The 20169-nt window shown below is 51.8% G+C and overlaps 1 protein-coding gene across 1 annotated transcript in view; it reads right to left on the reverse strand.

Moving 5' to 3' along the window:
* Positions 1-8127: 8127 nt before the first annotated feature.
* Positions 8128-20169, reverse strand: part of LOC147086351 (ankyrin repeat and death domain-containing protein 1A-like) — a gene marked incomplete at its 5' end in the record, with an annotated part of 57887 nt that continues 45845 nt past the window's right edge. Inside the window, 3 exons of the mRNA XM_085978235.1 lie at positions 8128-8780; positions 14261-14392; positions 15173-15374. Coding sequence (XP_085834361.1) covers positions 8719-8780; positions 14261-14392; positions 15173-15374 — 396 coding nt within the window. The remainder of the gene's footprint in view (positions 8781-14260; positions 14393-15172; positions 15375-20169) is intronic.

Below are 20169 nucleotides of genomic sequence, written 5' to 3' on the forward strand. Positions count from 1 at the left end.
CTGTGGGACTCCTCCCCTCCCTCAGTCTCCCCTCAAACTGTGGGACTCCTCCCCTCCCTCAGTCTCCCTCAAACTGTGGGACTCCTCCCCTCCGTCAGTCTCCCCTCAAACTGTGGAACTCCTCCCCTCCCTCAGTCTCCCCTCAAACTGTGGAACTCCTCCCCTCCCTCAGTCTCCCCTCAAACTGTGGGACTCCTCCCCTCCCTCAGTCTCCCTCAAACTGTGGGACTCCTCCCCTCCGTCAGTCTCCCCTTAAACTGTGGGACTCCTCCCCTCCCTCAGTCTCCCTCAAACTGTGGGACTCCTCCCCTCCCTCAGTCTTCCCTCAAACTGTGGAACTCCTCCCCTCCCTCAGTCTCCCTCAAACTGTGGGACTCCTCCCCTCCCTCAGTCTCCCCTCAAACTGTGGGACTCCTCCTCTCCCTGAGTCTCCCCTCAAACTGTGGGACTCCTCCCCTCCCTCAGTCTCCCTCAAACTGTGGGACTCCTCCCCTCCCTCAGTCTCCCCTCAAACTGTGGGACTCCTCCTCTCCCTGAGTCTCCCCTCAAACTGTGGGACTCCTCCTCTCCCTCAGTCTCCCCTCAAACTGTGGGACTCCTCCCCTCCCTCAGTCTCCCTCAAACTGTGGGACTCCTCCCCTCCATCAGTCTCCCCCCAAATTGTGGAACTCCTCCCCTCCCTCAGTCTCCCCTCAAACTGTGGAACTCCTCCTCTCCCTCAGTCTCCCCTCACACTGTGGTACTCCTCCCCTCCCTCAGTCTCCCCTCAAACTGTGGAACTCCTCCCCTCCCTCAGTCTTCCCTCAAACTGTGGGACTCCTCCCCTCCCTCAGTCTCCCTCAAAGTGTGGGACTCCTCCCCTCCCTCAGTCTCCCCTCAAACTGTGGAACTCCTCTCCCTCAGTCGCCCCTCAAACTGTGGGACTCCTCCCCTCTCTGCATTCCTCCTGCAATCTATAGGCTTTTAAAGCCCATGTTTGGCAGCACCTTAATACTGTTGGTTGATTTCCTTTTTTTCCTATAGTGTGTTTCACAATCTCAGGAAATCCCAAAGTGCTTCACAGCCATTTAAATAATTTTTTTTGACGTGCGGTCATTGTTGTAATGTAGGAAACGCGGCTGCCAATTTCACAAACAGCATTGACATAACGGCCAGATAATCTGTTTTTAGTGATGTTCGTTGAGGGATAATTATTGGCCCCAGGACACTGGGGAAAATGTCCCCTGCTCCTCTTCCAAGATTGCCCGTGGGATCTTTAACATACACTTGGGAGGGCAGACAGGGCGTCGTTTAAAAAAAAATTCGTTCCTGGGATATGGGCGTCGCTGGCAAGGCCGGCATTTATTGCCCATCCCTAGTTGCCCCTCGAGAAGGTGGTGGTGAGCCTCCTTCTTTAACCGCTGCAGTCCGTGTGGTGAAGGTGCTCAGTTCCAGGATTTTGACCCAGCGACGATGAAGGAACGGCCGATATATTTCCAAGTCAGGATGGTGTGTGACTTGGAGGTGGAACTTGGAGGTGGCGGTGTTCCCATGCGCCTGCTGCCCTTGTCCTTCTAGGTGGAAGAGGTCATGGGTTTGGGAGGTGCTGCCGAAGAAGCCTTGGTGAGTTGCTGCAGTGCATCTTGTAGATGGTACACACTGCAGCCACGGTGCGCCGGTGGTGGAGGGAGTGAATGTTTAAGGTGGTGGATGGGGTGCCAATCAAGCGGGGCTGCTCTGTCCTGGATGGTGTCGAGCTTCTTGAGTGTTGTTGGAGCTGCATTAACACAGGCAAGTGGAGAGTATTCCATCACACTCCTGACTTGTGCCTTGTAGATGGTGGAAAGGCTTTGGGGAGTCTCATCCAAAAGGTGGCAGCTTCAACCTGGATTCTGTGCTCACATCTCTGGAGTGGAGCTTGGAGCGAACCTATCAATGGGCCATGGCTGACACAGGAGATTGATCTGTTGGTAGCCCTGAGTCAAATTAAAATAGACAAGAAAACTGAAATGCTAAGAGCAAAAAAAAAAAAATTCTGGAAATATGCAGACCTGTCGGTGTCTGGAAAGAGAAAAGACAGATCAACATTTCCGTTGGGACCCTACAGCAGAGCCGGTGCTGTCATTAGGGTCACACACAGAACGAAGGGTCCCACCAGAAGCCTGACCTATCCTTCAGCTACAGGGCTGTCAACGGAAGGATTAAACAAAGTGGAAAAGAGCGACAGAGCGCAGATCCATTCAAACTTAGGCAGCTACATTTATTTGCAAGCCAGATATTGGTAAAAATAAATGATATTTTTAAATAAAGGTGAATGATCCAGACTCTCGATGAGCTGAGGTCAGGGATGAGGAGGGCCGGCTGTCCATTATCCAGACCGCACTCTATCCTGGTCTGTGTTTACACCTCAAATCAAAAACACCTCAAGAACTTCATCTGAAGAAATCAAACCCCTCAAAAATAAAATCCCTCGCAAAGCCAAGCCCCTTAAAAAACACGCCTCAAAAACACTGCAAGAGCCAACGTCCAGATTCATGACCATCCAGCCAGAACACCTCCAGTAACAGTCACTGCACACAACACAAGGCTTGCACTAGGGGGAGGCAATCTCTTAAAGTTTAACAAAGTAAACGATGCCAGTACTGGAATGGAATGCATTTAGATACAGAGTAAAGCTCCCTCTGCACTGTCCCATCAAACACTCCCAGGGCAGGTACAGCACGGGGTTAGATACAGAGTAAAGCTCCCTCTACACTGTCCCATCAAACACTCCCAGGGCAGGTACAGCACGGGTTAGATACAGAGTAAAGCTCCCTCTACACTGTCCCATCAAACACTCCCAGGGCAGGTACAGCACGAGTTAGACACAGAGTAAAGCTCCCTCTACACTGTCCCATCAAACACTCCCAGGGCAGGTACAGCACGGGATAGATACAGAGTAAAGCTCCCTCTACACTGTCCCATCAAACACTCCCAGGGCAGGTACAGCACGGGTTAGATACAGAGTAAAGCTCCCTCTACACTGTCCCATCAAACACTCCCAGGGCAGGTACAGCACGAGTTAGACACAGAGTAAAGCTCCCTCTACACTGTCCCATCAAACACTCCCAGGGCAGGTACAGCACGGGTTAGATACAGAGTAAAGCTCCCTCTACACTGTCCCATCAAACACTCCCAGGGCAGGTACAGCACGGGATAGATACAGAGTAAAGCTCCCTCTACACTGTCCCATCAAACACTCCCAGGGCAGGTACAGCACGGGTTAGATACAGAGTAAAGCTCCCTCTACACTGTCCCAACAAACACTCCCAGGGCAGGTACAGCACGGGTTAGATACAGAGTAAAGCTCCCTCTACACTGTCCCATCAAACACTCCCAGGGCAGGTACAGCACGAGTTAGATACAGAGTAAAGCTCCCTCTACACTGTCCCATCAAACACTCCCAGGGCAGGTACAGCACGGGTCAGATACAGAGTAAAGCTCCCTCTACACTGTCCCATCAAACACTCCCAGGGTAGGTACAGCACGGGTTAGATACAGAGTAAAGCTATCTCTACACTGTCCCATCAAACAATCCCAGGACAGGTACAGCACGGGTTAGATACAGAGTAAAGCTCCTTCTACACTGCCCCATCAAACACTCCCAGGGCAGGTACAGCACGGGTTAGACACAGAGTAAAGCTCCCTCTACACTGTCCCAGCAAACACTCCCAGGGCAGGGACAGCACGGGTTAGATACAGAGTAAAGCTCCCTCTACACTGTCCCATCAAACACTCCCAGGGCAGGTACAGCATGGGTTAGATACAGAGTAAAGCTCCCTCTACACTGTCCCCATCAAACACTCCCAGGGCAGGTACAGCACGGGTTAGATACAAAGTAAAGCTCCCTCTACACTGTCCCCATCAAACACTCCCAGGGCAGGTACAGCGCAGGTTAGCTACAGAGTAAAGCTCCCTCTACACTTTCCCAACAAACACTCCCAGGGCAGGTACAGCACGGGTCAGATACAGAGTAAAGCTCCCTCTACACTGTCCCATCAAACACTCCCAGGGTAGGTACAGCACGGGTTAGATACAGAGTAAAGCTATCTCTACACTGTCCCATCAAACACTCCCAGGACAGGGACAGCACGGGTTAGATACAGAGTAAAGCTCCTTCTACACTGCCCCATCAAACACTCCCAGGGCAGGGACAGCATGGGTTAGATACAGAGTAAAGCTCCCTCTACACTGTCCCATCAAACACTCCCAGGGCAGGTACAGCACGGGTTAGATACAGGGTAAAGCTCCCTCTACACTGTCCCAACATACACTTCCAGGGCAGGTACAGCACGGGTCAGATACAGGGTAAAGCTCCCTCTACACTGTCCCATCAAACACTCCCAGGGTAGGTACAGCACGGGTTAGATACAGAGTAAAGGTATCCCTACACTGTCCCATCAAACACTCCCAGGACAGGTACAGCACGGGTTAGATACAGAGTAAAGCTCCCTCTACACTGTCCCATCAAACACTCCCAGGGCAGGGACAGCACGGGTTAGATACAGAGTAAAGCTCCCTCTACACTGTCCCGTCAAACACTCCCAGGGCAGGTACAGCACGGGTCAGATGCAGAGTAAAGCTTCCTCTACACTGTCCCATCAAACACTCCCAGGGTAGGTACAGCACGGGTTAGATACAGAGTAAAGCTATCTCTACACTGTCCCATCAAACACTCCCAGGACAGGTACAGCACGGGTTAGATACAGAGTAAAGCTCCTTCTACACTGTCCCATCAAACACTCCCAGGGCAGGTACAGCACGGGTTAGATACAGAGTAAAGCTCCCTCTACACTGTCCCCATCAAACACACCCAGGGCAGGTACAGCACGGGTTAGATACAGAGTAAAGCTCCCTCTACACTGTCCCCATCAAACACTCCCAGGGCAGGTACAGCACGGGTTAGATACAGAGTAAAGCTCCCTCTACACTGTCCCATCAAACACTCCCAGGGCAGGTACAGCGCGGGTTAGATACAGAGTAAAGCTCCCTCTACACTGTCCCATCAAACACTCCCAGGGCAGGTACAGCACGGGTAACATACAGAGTAAAGCTCCCTCTACACTGTCCCATCAAACACTCCCAGGGCAGGTACAGCACGGGTTGGATACAGAGTAAAGCTCCCTCTACACTGTCCCATCAAACAGTCCCAGGGCAGGTACAGCATGGGTTAGATACAGAGTTAAGCTCCCTCTACACTGTCCCATTGTGGTAAACCACTGTTTGTATTCCTGTTTGTCCTGTTTGTATTCCACTGTGTACATGCCTGGACATGCCTCGGCTGACTCCTCCCACAGGTCCTAGTATAAAGGTGACTGCTCCCCAGCCCTTAGTATCATGGACCGGTCGACCACGCGATGCAGACCTCCATTCTGTTGTTAATAAAAGCCTTTGGTTACTCTTCTAACTCTCAGTCTTTTATGAGTAATTGATAGCGCATCACCCATCAAACACTCCCAGGGCAGGTACAGCACGGGTTACAGAGTAAAGCTCCCTCTACACTGTCCCATCAAACACTCCCAGGGCAGGTACAGCACGGGGTTAGATACAGAGTAAAGCTCCCTCTACACTGTCCCATCAAACACTCCCAGGGCAGGTGCAGCGCGGGTTAGATACAGAGTAAAGCTCCCTCTACACTGTCCCATCAAACACTCCCAGGGCAGGTACAGCACGGGTTAGATACAGAGTAAAGCTCCCTCTACACTGTCCCATCAAACACTCCCAGGGCAGGTACAGCACGGGTTAGATACAGAGTAAAGCTCCCTCTACACTGTCCCATCAAACACTCCCAGGGCAGGTACAGCACGGGTTAGATACAGAGTAAAGCTCCCTCTACACTGTCCCATCAAACACTCCCAGGGCAGGTACAGCACGGGTTAGATACAGAGTAAAGCTCCCTCTCACTGTCCCCATCAAACACTCCCAGGGCAGGTACAGCACGACAGGTTAAGCCAGCTGCGTTTGTTTTCTATGGGTAAGAGGAGACTTCAATCTGAAATAATTCACATTTTACAGATTCTGGTAAGTGCCAGGCTGGTTGTTCCTTGTGCTGGAAGATTTAAATGTCAGGAGAGACAGGGTAACAAGAGCAAGTTAGAAGCAGGAAGAGAGGTCGGGGGTAACTTTTTTCACAAAGGGTAACAGAGTGAACCTTCTCTGGGAGGATGATGAAATGTGATTGGGTTGAAGAGGCAATTCGCTGTCACTTTTGTCCAGCCTTTTAACACTTGATCAATCCACCGTTCTTCAGCAATTTATGACACTTGAAAACATTCGGGACCCGCCAGACGCAATCCACAGCCAGTCGGGTGCTATGGGGACGCTCTGTACAAGCACTGTCCTTACAGTGTCCTTAATATGATAAGGCAGGATCTGGCCAAAGTGGACTGGGAGCAGCTGCTTATAGGAAAATCCACATCAAAACAGTGGGAGACTTTCAGAAGGGAAATAGAGAGAGTACAGCGCCAACATGTTCCTGTAAAGGTCAAGGGTGGGACCAACAAGCAAAGGGAACCTTGGATGACAAGGGATATACAAAAATGCATTAGAAATAAAAGGGGGGCTTTTGGCAGTTACAAAAGACTAAAGACAGAAGAAGCCCTAGAGGAGTATAAAAAGTGCAGGGGCATACTTAAAAAAGAAATTAGGAGGGCGAGGAGGGGCCATGAAATAACACTGGCGAGCAAAATAAAGGAAAATCCTAAGATGTTTTATAAGTATATTAAGGGCAAGAGGATAACCAGGGAAAGGGTAGGGCCCATTAGGGACCAAAGTGGCAATCTGTGTGTAGAGCCAGAGGATGTAGGCGGGGTTTTAAATGAATTTTTTGCATCTGTGTTCACTATGGAGAAAGACGATGCAGACATAGAAATCGGGCAAGGGGACTGTGACATACTTGAACATATTAGCATCGAGAGGGAGGAGGTGCTAGCGGTTTTAGCGGGCCAAAAAGTGGATAAATCCCCAGGCCCGGACGAGATGTATCCCAGGCTGCTGTGGGAGGCAAGGGAGGAGATTGCAGGGGCTCTGACACTAATTTTCAGAACCTCTCTGGCCACAGGGGATGTACCAGAGGACTGGAGAACAGCTAACGTAGTACCATTATTCAAGAAGGGTAGCAGGGATAAACCAGGGAATTACAGGCCAGTGAGTCTAACATCTGTGGTGGGGAAATTATTGGAAAAAATTCTGAGGGACAAAATTAATCTCCACTTGGAGAGGCAAGGATTAATCGGGGATAGTCAGCATGGCTTTGTCAAGGGTAAATCATGTCTAACAAATCTGATCGAATTTTTCGAGGGGGTGACTAGTGGGGTGGATGAGGGAAATGCTGTGGATGTGGTTTACATGGACTTCAGTAAAGCGTTTGACAAAGTCCCGCATAGGAGACTGGTCAAGAAGGTAAGAGCCCATGGGATCCAGGGTGCCTTGGCGCGTTGGATCCTAAACTGGCTGAGTGGCAGGAGGCAGAGGGTGATGGTCGAAGGTTGCTTTTGTGGCTGGAAGCCTGTGTCCAGTGGGGTACCTCAGGGATCGGTGCTGGGTCCCTTATTGTTTGTGATCTACATAAATGATTTGGATGAGAATGTAAAAGGTATGATCAGTAAGTTCGCAGATGACACGAAAATTGGTGGGGTGGTAAATTGCGAGGAGGAAAGCCTCCGGCTACAGGACGATATAAACGGGTTGGTCAGATGGGCGGAAAAGTGGCAAATGGAATTTAACCCTGAAAAGTGCGAGGTGATGCATTTTGGACGGACAAATAAGGCAAGGGAATACACAATGAGTGGTAGGACCCTAGGAAGTACAGAGGGTCAGAGGGACCTTGGTGTACATGTACATAGATCCCTGAAGGCAGCGGAGCAGGTAGATAAGGTGGTTAAAAAGGCATATGGGATACTTGCCTTCATTAGCCGAGGCATAGAATATAAGAGCAGGGAGGTTATGATGGAGCTGTACAAAACGCTGGTGAGGCCACAGCTGGAGTACTGTGTGCAGTTCTGGTCGCCTCACTATAGGAAGGATGTGATTGCTTTGGAGAGGGTGCAGAGAAGATTCACCAGGATGTTACCTGGGATGGAGCGCCTCAGCTATGAAGAGAGGCTGGACAGGCTGGAGTTGTTTTCCTTGGAGCAGAGAAGGCTGAGGGGGGACCTGATTGAGGTGTACAAAATAATGAGGGGCATAGATAGGGTAGATAAAGAGGAACTTTTCCCCTTAGTGGGGGGGTCAATAACAAGGGGGCATAGATTCAGGGTAAGGGGCAGGAGATTTAGAGGGGATTTGAGGAGGAACTTTTTCACCCAGAGGGTGGTTGGAATGTGGAACTCAATGCCTGAAAGGGTGGTGGAGGCAGGAACCCTCAACATTCAAGAAGCATTTGGATGAGCACTTGAAATGCCATTGCATACAAGGCTATGGACCAAATGCTGGAAAATGGGATTAGACTGGACAGGGATGGATGGGCGGCGCAGACACGATGGGCCGAAGGGCCTCTTTCTGTGCTGTAAAACTCTATGACTCTATGACATGACACAGATTGGTCCATTGTTTTGCTTTATCGTGGCCAATGATTGCTGGTGATGTGCTGCTTTGTTATCTTTTACTTAGAAATCAACCAGTTTTAAAAGGTAATTCAGAAAATGCCCAGTAAACACTGTTCAGCAGCAGCTGTGGTTCGGCCTGTGACTGGTGTAGCCCTCACATCACCGCGCACCTCCACTGGGAATCCTTCTCTGCGTTCGCCTGCTTACGTACTTTCTCTGTTTGAAAAAAGAAAATGAGGATAAAATAATATAATATTTGGTCAATATTCAAGGAGAGAAATGAACCACCATCTCCAGATAAGACAGACCAAATCCGAACTTTGAGATCCAATAGGCCAAAATCCTTCCTATTGACTCCCATGACACAGGATCCCAGTGGACCAGATCCCTTCCTATTGACTCCCATGACACAGGATCCCAATGACCAGATCCCTTCCTATTGACTCCCATGACACAGGATCCCAATGGACCAGATCCCTTCCTATTGACTCCCATGACACAGGATCCCAATGACCAGATCCCTTCCTATTGACTCCCATGACACAGGATCCCAATGGACCAGATCCCTTCCTATTGACTCCCATGACACAGGATCCCAATGACCAGATCCCTTCCTATTGACTCCCATGACACAGAATCCCAATGGACCAGATCCCTTCCTATTGACTCCTTCACACAGAATCCCAATGGACCAGATCCCTTCCTATTGACTCCACACAGAATCCCAATGGACCAGATCCCTTCCTATTGACTCCTTCACACAGAATCCCAATGGACCAGATCCCTTCCTATTGACTCCTTCACACAGAATCCCAATGGACCAGATCCCTTCCTATTGACTCTTTCACACAGAATCCCAATGGACCAGATTCCTTCCTATTGACTCTTTCACACAGAATCCCAATGGACCAGATAACTTCCTATTGACTCCTTCACACAGAATCCCAATGGACCAGATCCCTTCCTATTGACTCCTTCACACAGAATCCCAATGGACCAGATCCCTTCCTATTGACTCCTTCACACAGAATCCCAATGGACCAGATCCCTTCCTATTGACTCCTTCACACAGAATCCCAATGGACCAGATCCCTTCCTATTGACTCTTTCACACAGAATCCCAATGGACCAGATCCCTTCCTATTGACTCCTTCACACAGAATCCCAATGGACCAGATCACTTCCTATTGACTCCTTCACACAGAATCCCAATGGACCAGATCCCTTCCTATTGACTCCTTCACAGAGAATCCCAATGACCAGATCCCTTCCTATTGACTCCTTCACACAGAATCCCAATGGACCAGATCCCTTCCTATTCACACCCATCATACAGAATCCCAGTAGGTTAAACTGCTTCCTATTTACTTCCATTGTACAGAATCCCAATGGACCAACCCGCTTCCTATTTACTCCCATTGTACAAAATCCAAATGGATCAACCTGCTTCCTATTTACTCCCAGTCATTGTACAGGGAAATGTGGTACCAATAGTTACTCAGGAAGTGCAACAGACAAGTTAACCGAGGGCACTGTTGTGTATGTAATATGTGTGCTACTTTGAACCTATGGACAGGACTGCACTACTTGTAGGGCGTAGTGATACGCAGTACCACTCCTGGCCATAGGGGTATAAATAGTACTGTGGGTACTGATCTCCCCTCAGTTCCCGCCTGTGGGCATGAAGTAAAGACCTACGTATAGTCCCTACCTCCAACCAGTAAAGACCTGTTTTATTGTTACTGATTAAGTCTGAGTATTAATTACTTGAACAACTCACAGATTTAACACTGGCGACGAGTCTGATTCGCACCCTGCGGCAGTCACTCCACGGCAGCTTCATCCACAGCCAGGACGTTGCAGAGAGGTTTCCACCCTCTCCACCCCACTGGAAGACATCCTGACCTCGGAGCCTCCATCGGCGACCGTCAGCTTCTTCTCCAGCTTGGTGGTGGGTAAGCCGTTGTCTGAGCCGGGCAGCGACGCGACAGGCAGTCGACCGCGTTGGCCGCACGAACGGGGCTGGGGGAGCTGGAGGAATAGGGCGCGAGAGCCGCTTCGAGCGGGAGGCGTTTCAACGGAGCGATCGCATCTCCTGATAAGAGCCGAGAGCCGCTTCGCGATCCAGCGATCGCATCCGCTGATAAGGGCCGCACTCGGGCGATCGCGGCGAAGATAAGGGCCGCACTCGGGGGCTGAAGGGAGACGGCGTTGGGGGACGGGTGAAGACCGCCAAGCGCGGGAAAACCGCCATTTTGTGGGCGGAGGACGACGGCAAGAGCGGGAAGCCGCCATCTTGGATAGCAGTACAAAAAAAAAAAAATCTGAGAAATTGCAAATCTACAATGCCTAAACACGGGAATATTAGCACCTTTGATAGTGACCTCGAAGATTGGGCCATATATGTTGAAAGAGTAAAAAATTATTGTAAGGCCAATAAAATTCGTGACCAAGATAAAGCTCTAACATTATTTAATTTAATGGGTGCGAAGACATACGGGCAATTGAAACACCTGTTATCACCAGATGAACCGGCGGATAAGACGTTCGATGAGATTGTTACTGTCCTGAAAGATCATCTAAACCCCACGCCGCTGATGCTAGCGGAACGATTTAAATTTTATGACAGAAGGCAGCTACAGCATGAAAGCAATGCTGAATATTTGCTGGAATTGCGTAAATTAGCGAAATATTGCCAGTTTGGAACGGGACTGACAGATGCACTACGAGACAAATTTGTGTGTGGTTTATTTAAACAGGATACACAAAAGCGACTGCTCGAGGAGAATGAGCTGACGCTTGAGAAGGCGGTCACTATGGCAGCAGCACACGAAGCCGCAGCGAGAGGCACGGCAGTAATGCAGCTACGGTCACCGGAGCTCAGTGCACACAAATTGGGTGTGAGTTCTGGCAAATGTTATCGTTGTGGAAAGACAACGCATGATCAGAACCAGTGTTGGTTTAAAAACCAAGAATGTAGAACTTGTGGTAGGCTTGGACATATAGCTAGAGTATGCAGGTCAGCGAAGAAGACCAGCAACAAGAAGTCACCGCAAGGAAAATACGCAAAGGTACACAAGGTGACCGAACAGGAGTCCGATTCAGACGCTAGCAGTAATGAACTGGCTAGCTTAAGAGTACTCAACGCTGGTAAGGGTGCAGACCTCCAGACAATTTGGGTCACTCTTCAGATAGAAGGAGTCCAAGTAAAACTGGAATTGGACACTGGATCGGCATTGACGGTCATAAATAAGAAAGATTACGGAAAGTTATTCCAACATATTCCCCTACAGGATACGGGGATTATATTGGAAACATACACGGGGCAAAGAGTGTACCCCATCGGGAAAATAGAGGTTGCAGTGGTCCACAAGGGCGAAGACAGTCAAATAATGGACTTATATGTGATATCTGAAGGAGGTCCTCCACTACTAGGACGGGAGTGGATTAGGAAAATGAATATGGACTGGCATTTCCTACAAACAATAATGAGTGAGAACTCGGTGAAGATAGTCGGCCCAGACTCTGGAACGGATGATGGTAAGCCCAACTCAGGTGCAAAAGACAAAGTTTCAGCACAGAATTCCACTGAGCAACAACAACATAGTTTAACTGTGGATTCTGAGTCTGGCAAGTCTACTGATGTGCCCATTTCTGAGGGACACCGGGCTCGAACTCAACTCCATTTCAAACTACAACAGCAATTAGAACAAATGCTTCGCCGTTGTGAGCAAGAGTTGAATGCAACGAAAGAGTTCTTTGATATAGAGTTGGAGAATCTGGAAAGACAACAGAAGCAGCTGATGGAGAAAATGGAACAGGAGCACACAAAACGTCTGATGTCAGAGGAGTTAACGGTCAGCCAACTCCTGCATATGCTGAAGGACAGGACTCTGAAATGGGAAAAACTTGAACACGAACTTCAATATTCAAACGAAAGGGGTTCGGAGCTCTCAAAGGTTATTGGAAGAGCTGAGGTGGCAACACAGACTGAGATGACTGCAACAGAGCAGCCCTTGGATGCCAAAAGTACGCTGACTCACGTCAACGTAGAACAACAGACCGCTGAAACAGCTGCTCCGGTAGAGGGATTGCATAGTCCGATCAATCAATCTCCAAAGGAAGTTGAAGTATTGTGGTAAACCACTTTTATCGTTACACTATAGTTATCACTGTTGTATTGTTATCACCGTTATCACTGTTGTATCACGATACGAGGTCGCCTCTTGTCGCGCTGTTATACCTGGGCTGACCACCTCCGACTCCGCCCATGGCTCCACCTACCTGCCCAGGTATAAAGGTAGTCGACTGGCTGGTATTCCTCCTTGTTGGACCCGATCACCCACGAGGGTGGGCTCTGTTATTTAGTCAATAAAAACCTTTAGTTACGTTCCTAACTCGTCGCTTTTTATTGGACGAATTGATAGGTATATCAAGTATTAAAATCACAAATGAGGTCACTAGTAAACGACTTGCTGAAAGCCCAGAAAAAGCTGGATGCAGAGGTACACATGAAGAAGTCTCTTCAGGAAAGATGTCTGGATTTGGAACAAGAGCTGGCTAACGTCCAGCTGGGTATGGAGGAAATAGACGACCCTCTCACTGGTCTAGCTCAGGACGACACCGAATATTACTATGACCTGGTGGACGACACCGAATATTACGATGTCCTGTCCTGCCCAGCTTGTAACTTCGACTCCCAAAGTGCAGAAATCATGGAGGAGCACCAAAAGTCTACGGAACATCGGGAGAAGCTGGCTCTACGACGGAAACAGGAGGAAGAGAAGGAGGAACTGCGCATGCAGCTGGCAGCTGTGGCAGCTGACAATGGAGCCCAGAGAGTCTCCAAGAAGCAGAAAAGGAAAAGTAAAAACAGAAGATGACCCATCTGAACCATTATCACCTCTACCAGATCACACACGTGGTCCCTCCGAACGGAGCCAATTCAGTTCGGAAGTTCAAACTGTTAAATCCATGGAAGGACTATTGAATGAGTCACTCCAGCAACGTGAACCGACTACACCACAGAGATTGAATCTGTGAACTGTTTTCCGCAGAGACTGAATCTGTGATCTGTTTTGACATGAAGTTATCTATGTATCTATGTTATTCTGTTATGTAAACCTGAAGTTATATATGTATATATGTTATTACGTTATGTTCAATGGGAGATGACTGTAAAGCTAGGAAGGGAGGAATGTTGTGTATGTAATATGTGTGCTACTTTGAACCTATGGACAGGACTGCACTACTTGTAGGGCGTAGTGATACGCAGTACCACTCCTGGCCATAGGGGTATAAATAGTACTGTGGGTACTGATCTCCCCTCAGTTCCCGCCTGTGGGCATGAAGTAAAGACCTACGTATAGTCCCTACCTCCAACCAGTAAAGACCTGTTTTATTGTTACTGATTAAGTCTGAGTATTAATTACTTGAACAACTCACAGATTTAACAGGCACCACATCCCAACAAGAGTCAGTGGCTTCGGGGACAGAAGAGAGAGAACAACATGTTCCGAGTGAGGGGGAAGTAATTAACACTAATAAATGAAACTGTGGGATGGATTACATACAGTTTATAATTAACTAGAATGTGGAGCTGGACTGACTGCTAATGACACATAATTCAGTTTAGCTGTTCCCAAGCGTTAGTATTTCAGCCGCTCAGAATTAAAACAGTTCCTGGCCATTGTCACCTGCAATTTCAGCATTTCCAGTCTTCACCAGACTCTCGTACAGTTCCTTGATGGGGTGCTTGCCCGAGGCGATGATCCCGTGAAGCCAGATTAACAGCAGCCGGTACCCATGCTCCTTATAGCTGTTACTTCCTGAATATCAGACAGATGAAGGCTCACCTCAGGGCAAATTCAGCTCAATGGTAATGCAAATTTAAAATATGATTTAAAAAAAAAATCATTGTGTGCCTTAACTCCTTCCCATCTCCTGTCCAGGAATGCTCAAGTAGGACAGTGTAAAGGTATTTTCACTCTGTATCTAACCCGTGTGGTGGGGGGTTAAGGGGGGGTTAATTCCTGATACAAGGCTGTAGACAGTGGCTCACGGAGCAGTGTATCGGTTCCTGTGGAACTGACTGCTCTGCACTAGCTATTTCAGGCACTTAAGGAAGTATCTTGCCCATTGCAGCTTGCCCTTACCTTATAGCCAACTGGCCAGTTGCGTGGGCAGATATAGGGCTTCTGCCGCTTGGTCACATTCCTAATGGGCAATGCTGTCTTGTCAAACCTGCCCATGCCAAATGCCCATGGCTGGATGAAGTTGTGTTGCTGTGTGCTGTTCATGATGAAATGGAGTGGACTGTGCAAACAAGCAACTGGTTGGGAAATTGGGCAGTCATCGAATGTGGCTTGGAAAGGCTCAATGGGATTAAAGTTCGGGGCAATGGTTACCTTGACAGCCATTCACAGCTACACCTGACAGAGACAGACAGTCCTGGGCATCACTAAAGGGCTTCCACTTACACAGGCCAGTTCTCAATTGCTGTTTGAAGCATTATTTTCTTTAGCAACTGCCCCCAGTGTTTGCCCCTGGTTTGCCCCGATAGTTGCTTGTTATCCCCCAGTTTTCCCCCTGTTCCGTGTTGCAGGTACCTGTCCACTGGGTCTCCAAGGCCTTGACGTGGTTCTTGGAAAAATCCCAGTGTTCCGCTAGCTTCTTCCAGTCGTCTGGCTTCAAGTGCTTCCTGGCCAAGGTCCAGAGCACAGAGTGGACGGGCTTCAGATCCTGGCTGGGGCTGAAGGAGAGATCCAGAGAACCCACTCCCTGCTCTTCAGCATCAACCTTCCCGGGATTCTGGGGAAAATAGCACAAGGAATTAGCCACACACAGCTGTGAGGGGGAGGGTGGCATAGTCGGTTAGACGGTGTTTACAGGAACTGGTGGAGGGTTAGTGCAGGACCCATGGACACTGGGGGTCACGGTGAGTTAGTGCAGGACCCATGGGCACTGGGGGTCACGGTGAGTTAGTGCGGGACTCATGGGCACTGGGGGTCACGGTGAGTTAGTGCGGGACCCATGGGCACTGGGGGTCACGGTGAGTTAGTGCGGGACTCATGGGCACTGGGTGTCATGGTGAGTTAGTGCGGGACCCATGGGCACTGGGGGTCACGGTGAGTTAGTGCGGGACTCATGGGCACTGGGGGTCACGGTGAGTTAGTGCAGGACCCATGGGCACTGGGGGTCATGGTGAGTTAGTGCAGGACCCATGGGCACTGGGGGTCACGGTGAGTTAGTGCAGGACTCATGGGCACTGGGGGTCACGGTGAGTTAGTGCGGGACTCATGGGCACTGGGGGTCACGGTGAGTTAGTGCGGGACTCATGGGCACTGGGGGTCACAGTGAGTTAGTGCGGGACCCATGGGCACTGGGGGTCATGGTGAGTTAGTGCAGGACCCATGGGCACTGGGTGTCACGGTGAGTTAGTGCGGGACCCATGGGCACTGGGGGTCACGGTGAGTTAGTGCGGGACTCATGGGCACTGGGGGTCACGGTGAGTTAGTGCAGGACCCATGGGCACTGGGGGTCACGGTGAGTTAGTGCAGGACCCATGGGCACTGGGGGTCACGGTGAGTTAGTGCGGGACCCATGGGCACTGGGGGTCACGGTGAGTTAGTGCAGGACCCATGGGCACTGGGGGTCACGGTGAGTTAGTGCAGGACTCATGGGCACTGGGGGTCACGGTGAGTTAGTGCGGGACCCATGGGCACTGGGGGTCACGGTGAGTTAGTGCGGGACTCATGGGCACTGGGGGTCACGGTGAGTTAGTGCGGGACCCATGGGCACTGGGGGTCACGGTGAGTTAGTGCAGGACTCATGGGCACTGGGGGTCACGGTGAGTTAGTGCGGGACCCATGGGCACTGGGGGTCACGGTGAGTTAGTGCAGGACTCATGGGCACTGGGGGTCACGGTGAGTTAGTGCGGGACCCATGGGCACTGGGGGTCACGGTGAGTTAGTGCGGGACTCATGGGCACTGGGGGTCACGGTGAGTTAGTGCAGGACTCATGGGCACTGGGGGTCACGGTGAGTTAGTGCGGGACTCATGGGCACTGGGGGTCACAGTGAGTTAGTGCGGGACCCATGGGCACTGGGGGTCACGGTGAGTTAGTGCAGGACTCATGGGCACTGGGGGTCACGGTGAGTTAGTGCAGGACTCATGGGCACTGGGGGTCACGGTGAGTTAGTGCGGGACTCATGGGCACTGGGGGTCACGGTGAGTTAGTGCAGGACTCATGGGCACTGGGGGTCACGGTGAGTTAGTGCAGGACTCATGGGCACTGGGGGTCACGGTGAGTTAGTGCAGGACTCATGGGCACTGGGGGTCACGGTGAGTTAGTGCAGGACCCATGGGCACTGGGGGTCACGGTGAGTTAGTGCAGGACCCATGGGCACTGGGGGTCATGGTGAGTTAGTGCGGGACTCATGGGCACTGGGGGTCACGGTGAGTTAGTGCGGGACTCATGGGCACTGGGGGTCATGGTGAGTTAGTGCGGGACCCATGGGCACTGGGGGTCACGGTGAGTTAGTGCGGGACCCATGGGCACTGGGAGTCACGGTGAGTTAGTGCGGGACTCATGGGCACTGGGGGTCATGGTGAGTTAGTGCAGGACCCATGGGCACTGGGGGTCACGGTGAGTTAGTGCAGGACTCATGGGCACTGGGGGTCACGGTGAGTTAGTGCAGGACCCATGGGCACTGGGGGTCACGGTGAGTTAGTGCAGGACCCATGGGCACTGGGGGTCACGGTGAGTTAGTGCAGGACTCATGGGCACTGGGGGTCACGGTGAGTTAGTGCGGGACCCATGGGCACTGGGGGTCACGGTGAGTTAGTGCGGGACCCATGGGCACTGGGGGTCACGGTGAGTTAGTGCAGGACTCATGGGCACTGGGGGTCACGGTGAGTTAGTGCGGGACTCATGGGCACTGGGGGTCACGGTGAGTTAGTGCAGGACCCATGGGCACTGGGGGTCATGGTGAGTTAGTGCAGGACCCATGGGCACTGGGGGTCACGGTGAGTTAATGCAGGACTCATGGGCACTGGGGGTCACGGTGAGTTAGTGCAGGACCCATGGGCACTGGGGGTCACGGTGAGTTAATGCAGGACTCATGGGCACTGGGGGTCACGGTGAGTTAGTGCGGGACTCATGGGCACTGGGGGTCACGGTGAGTTAGTGCAGGACTCATGGGCACTGGGGGTCACAGTGAGTTAGTGCGGGACCCATGGGCACTGGGGGTCATGGTGAGTTAATGCAGGACTCATGGGCACTGGGGGTCACGGTGAGTTAGTGCGGGACTCATGGGCACTGGGGGTCACGGTGAGTTAGTGCAGGACTCATGGGCACTGGGGGTCACGGTGAGTTAGTGCGGGACTCATGGGCACTGGGGGTCACGGTGAGTTAGTGCAGGACTCATGGGCACTGGGGGTCACGGTGAGTTAGTGCGGGACTCATGGGCACTGGGGGTCATGGTGAGTTAGTGCAGGACTCATGGGCACTGGGGGTCACGGTGAGTTAGTGCGGGACTCATGGGCACTGGGGGTCACGGTGAGTTAGTGCGGGACCCATGGGCACTGGGGGTCACGGTGAGTTAGTGCAGGACTCATGGGCACTGGGGGTCACGGTGAGTTAGTGCAGGACTCATGGGCACTGGGGGTCACGGTGAGTTAGTGCAGGACCCATGGGCACTGGGGGTCACGGTGAGTTAATGCAGGACTCATGGGCACTGGGGGTCACGGTGAGTTAGTGCGGGACTCATGGGCACTGGGGGTCACGGTGAGTTAGTGCAGGACCCATGGGCACTGGGGGTCACGGTGAGTTAATGCAGGACTCATGGGCACTGGGGGTCATGGTGAGTTAGTGCGGGACTCATGGGCACTGGGAGTCATGGTGAGTTAGTGCAGGACTCATGGGCACTGGGGGTCACGGTGAGTTAGTGCGGGACCCATGGGCACTGGGGGTCACGGTGAGTTAGTGCAGGACCCATGGGCACTGGGGGTCACGGTGAGTTAGTGCAGGACCCATGGGCACTGGGGGTCACGGTGAGTTAGTGCAGGACCCATGGGCACTGGGGGTCACGGTGAGTTAGTGCAGGACCCATGGGCACTGGGGGTCACGGTGAGTTAGTGCAGGACTCATGGGCACTGGGGGTCATGGTGAGTTAGTGCGGGACTCATGGGCACTGGGGGTCACGGTGAGTTAGTGCAGGACCCATGGGCACTGGGGGTCACGGTGAGTTAGTGCGGGACTCATGGGCACTGGGGGTCACGGTGAGTTAGTGCAGGACTCATGGGCACTGGGGGTCACGGTGAGTTAGTGCGGGACTCATGGGCACTGGGGGTCATGGTGAGTTAGTGCAGGACCCATGGGCACTGGGGGTCACGGTGAGTTAGTGCGGGACTCATGGGCACTGGGGGTCACGGTGAGTTAGTGCAGGACTCATGGGCACTGGGGGTCACGGTGAGTTAGTGCAGGACTCATGGGCACTGGGGGTCATGGTGAGTTAGTGCAGGACCCATGGGCACTGGGGGTCACGGTGAGTTAGTGCGGGACTCATGGGCACTGGGGGTCACGGTGAGTTAGTGCAGGACCCATGGGCACTGGGGGTCACGGTGAGTTAGTGCAGGACCCATGGGCACTGGGGGTCACGGTGAGTTAGTGCAGGACCCATGGGCACTGGGGGTCACGGTGAGTTAGTGCGGGACTCATGGGCACTGGGGGTCTGTGGTAAACCACTTTTATCGTTCACTATCGTTACTCTATAGTTATCACTGTTGTATTGTTCTCACTGTTCTCACTGTTGTATCACTATACGAGGTCGCCTCTTGTCGCGCTGTTATACCTGGGCTGACCACCTCCGACTCCGCCCATGGCTCCACCTACCTGCCCAGGTATAAAGGTAGTCGACTGGCTGGTATTCCTCCTTGTTGGACCCGATCACCCACGAGGGTGGGCTCTGTTATTTAGTCAATAAAAACCTTTAGTTACGTTCCTAACTCGTCGCTTTTTATTGGACGAATTGATAGGTATATCAGGGTCATGGTGAGTTAGTGCGGGACTCATGGGCACTGGGGGTCACGGTGAGTTAGTGCAGGACCCATGGGCACTGGGGGTCACGGTGAGTTAGTGCGGGACTCATGGGCAGTGGGGGTCACGGTGAGTTAGTGCGGGACCCATGGGCACTGGGGGTCACGGTGAGTTAGTGCGGGACCCATGGGCACTGGGGGTCACGGTGAGTTAGTGCGGGACCCATGGGCACTGGGGGTCACGGTGAGTTAGTGCAGGACCCATGGGCACTGGGGGTCACGGTGAGTTAGTGCGGGACTCATGGGCAGTGGGGGTCACGGTGAGTTAGTGCGGGACTGATCGTTACTGGGGGTCACGGTGAGTTAGTGCGGGACCCATGGGCACTGGGGATCACGGTGAGTTAGTGCGGGACTGATCGTTACTGAGTGTCACGGTGAGTTAGTGCGGGACCCATGGGCACTGGGGGTCACGGTGAGTTAGTGCGGGACTGATCGTTACTGAGTGTCACGGTGAGTTAGTGCGGGACCCATGGGCACTGGGGGTCACGGTGAGTTAGTGCGGGACTGA

The sequence above is a fragment of the Somniosus microcephalus genome, unplaced genomic scaffold, assembly GCF_052327205.1.
Source record: "Somniosus microcephalus isolate GS21.2 unplaced genomic scaffold, FLI_Smic_1.0 unresolved_chr7, whole genome shotgun sequence".
In the NCBI taxonomy this organism is placed as follows: domain Eukaryota; kingdom Metazoa; phylum Chordata; class Chondrichthyes; order Squaliformes; family Somniosidae; genus Somniosus; species Somniosus microcephalus.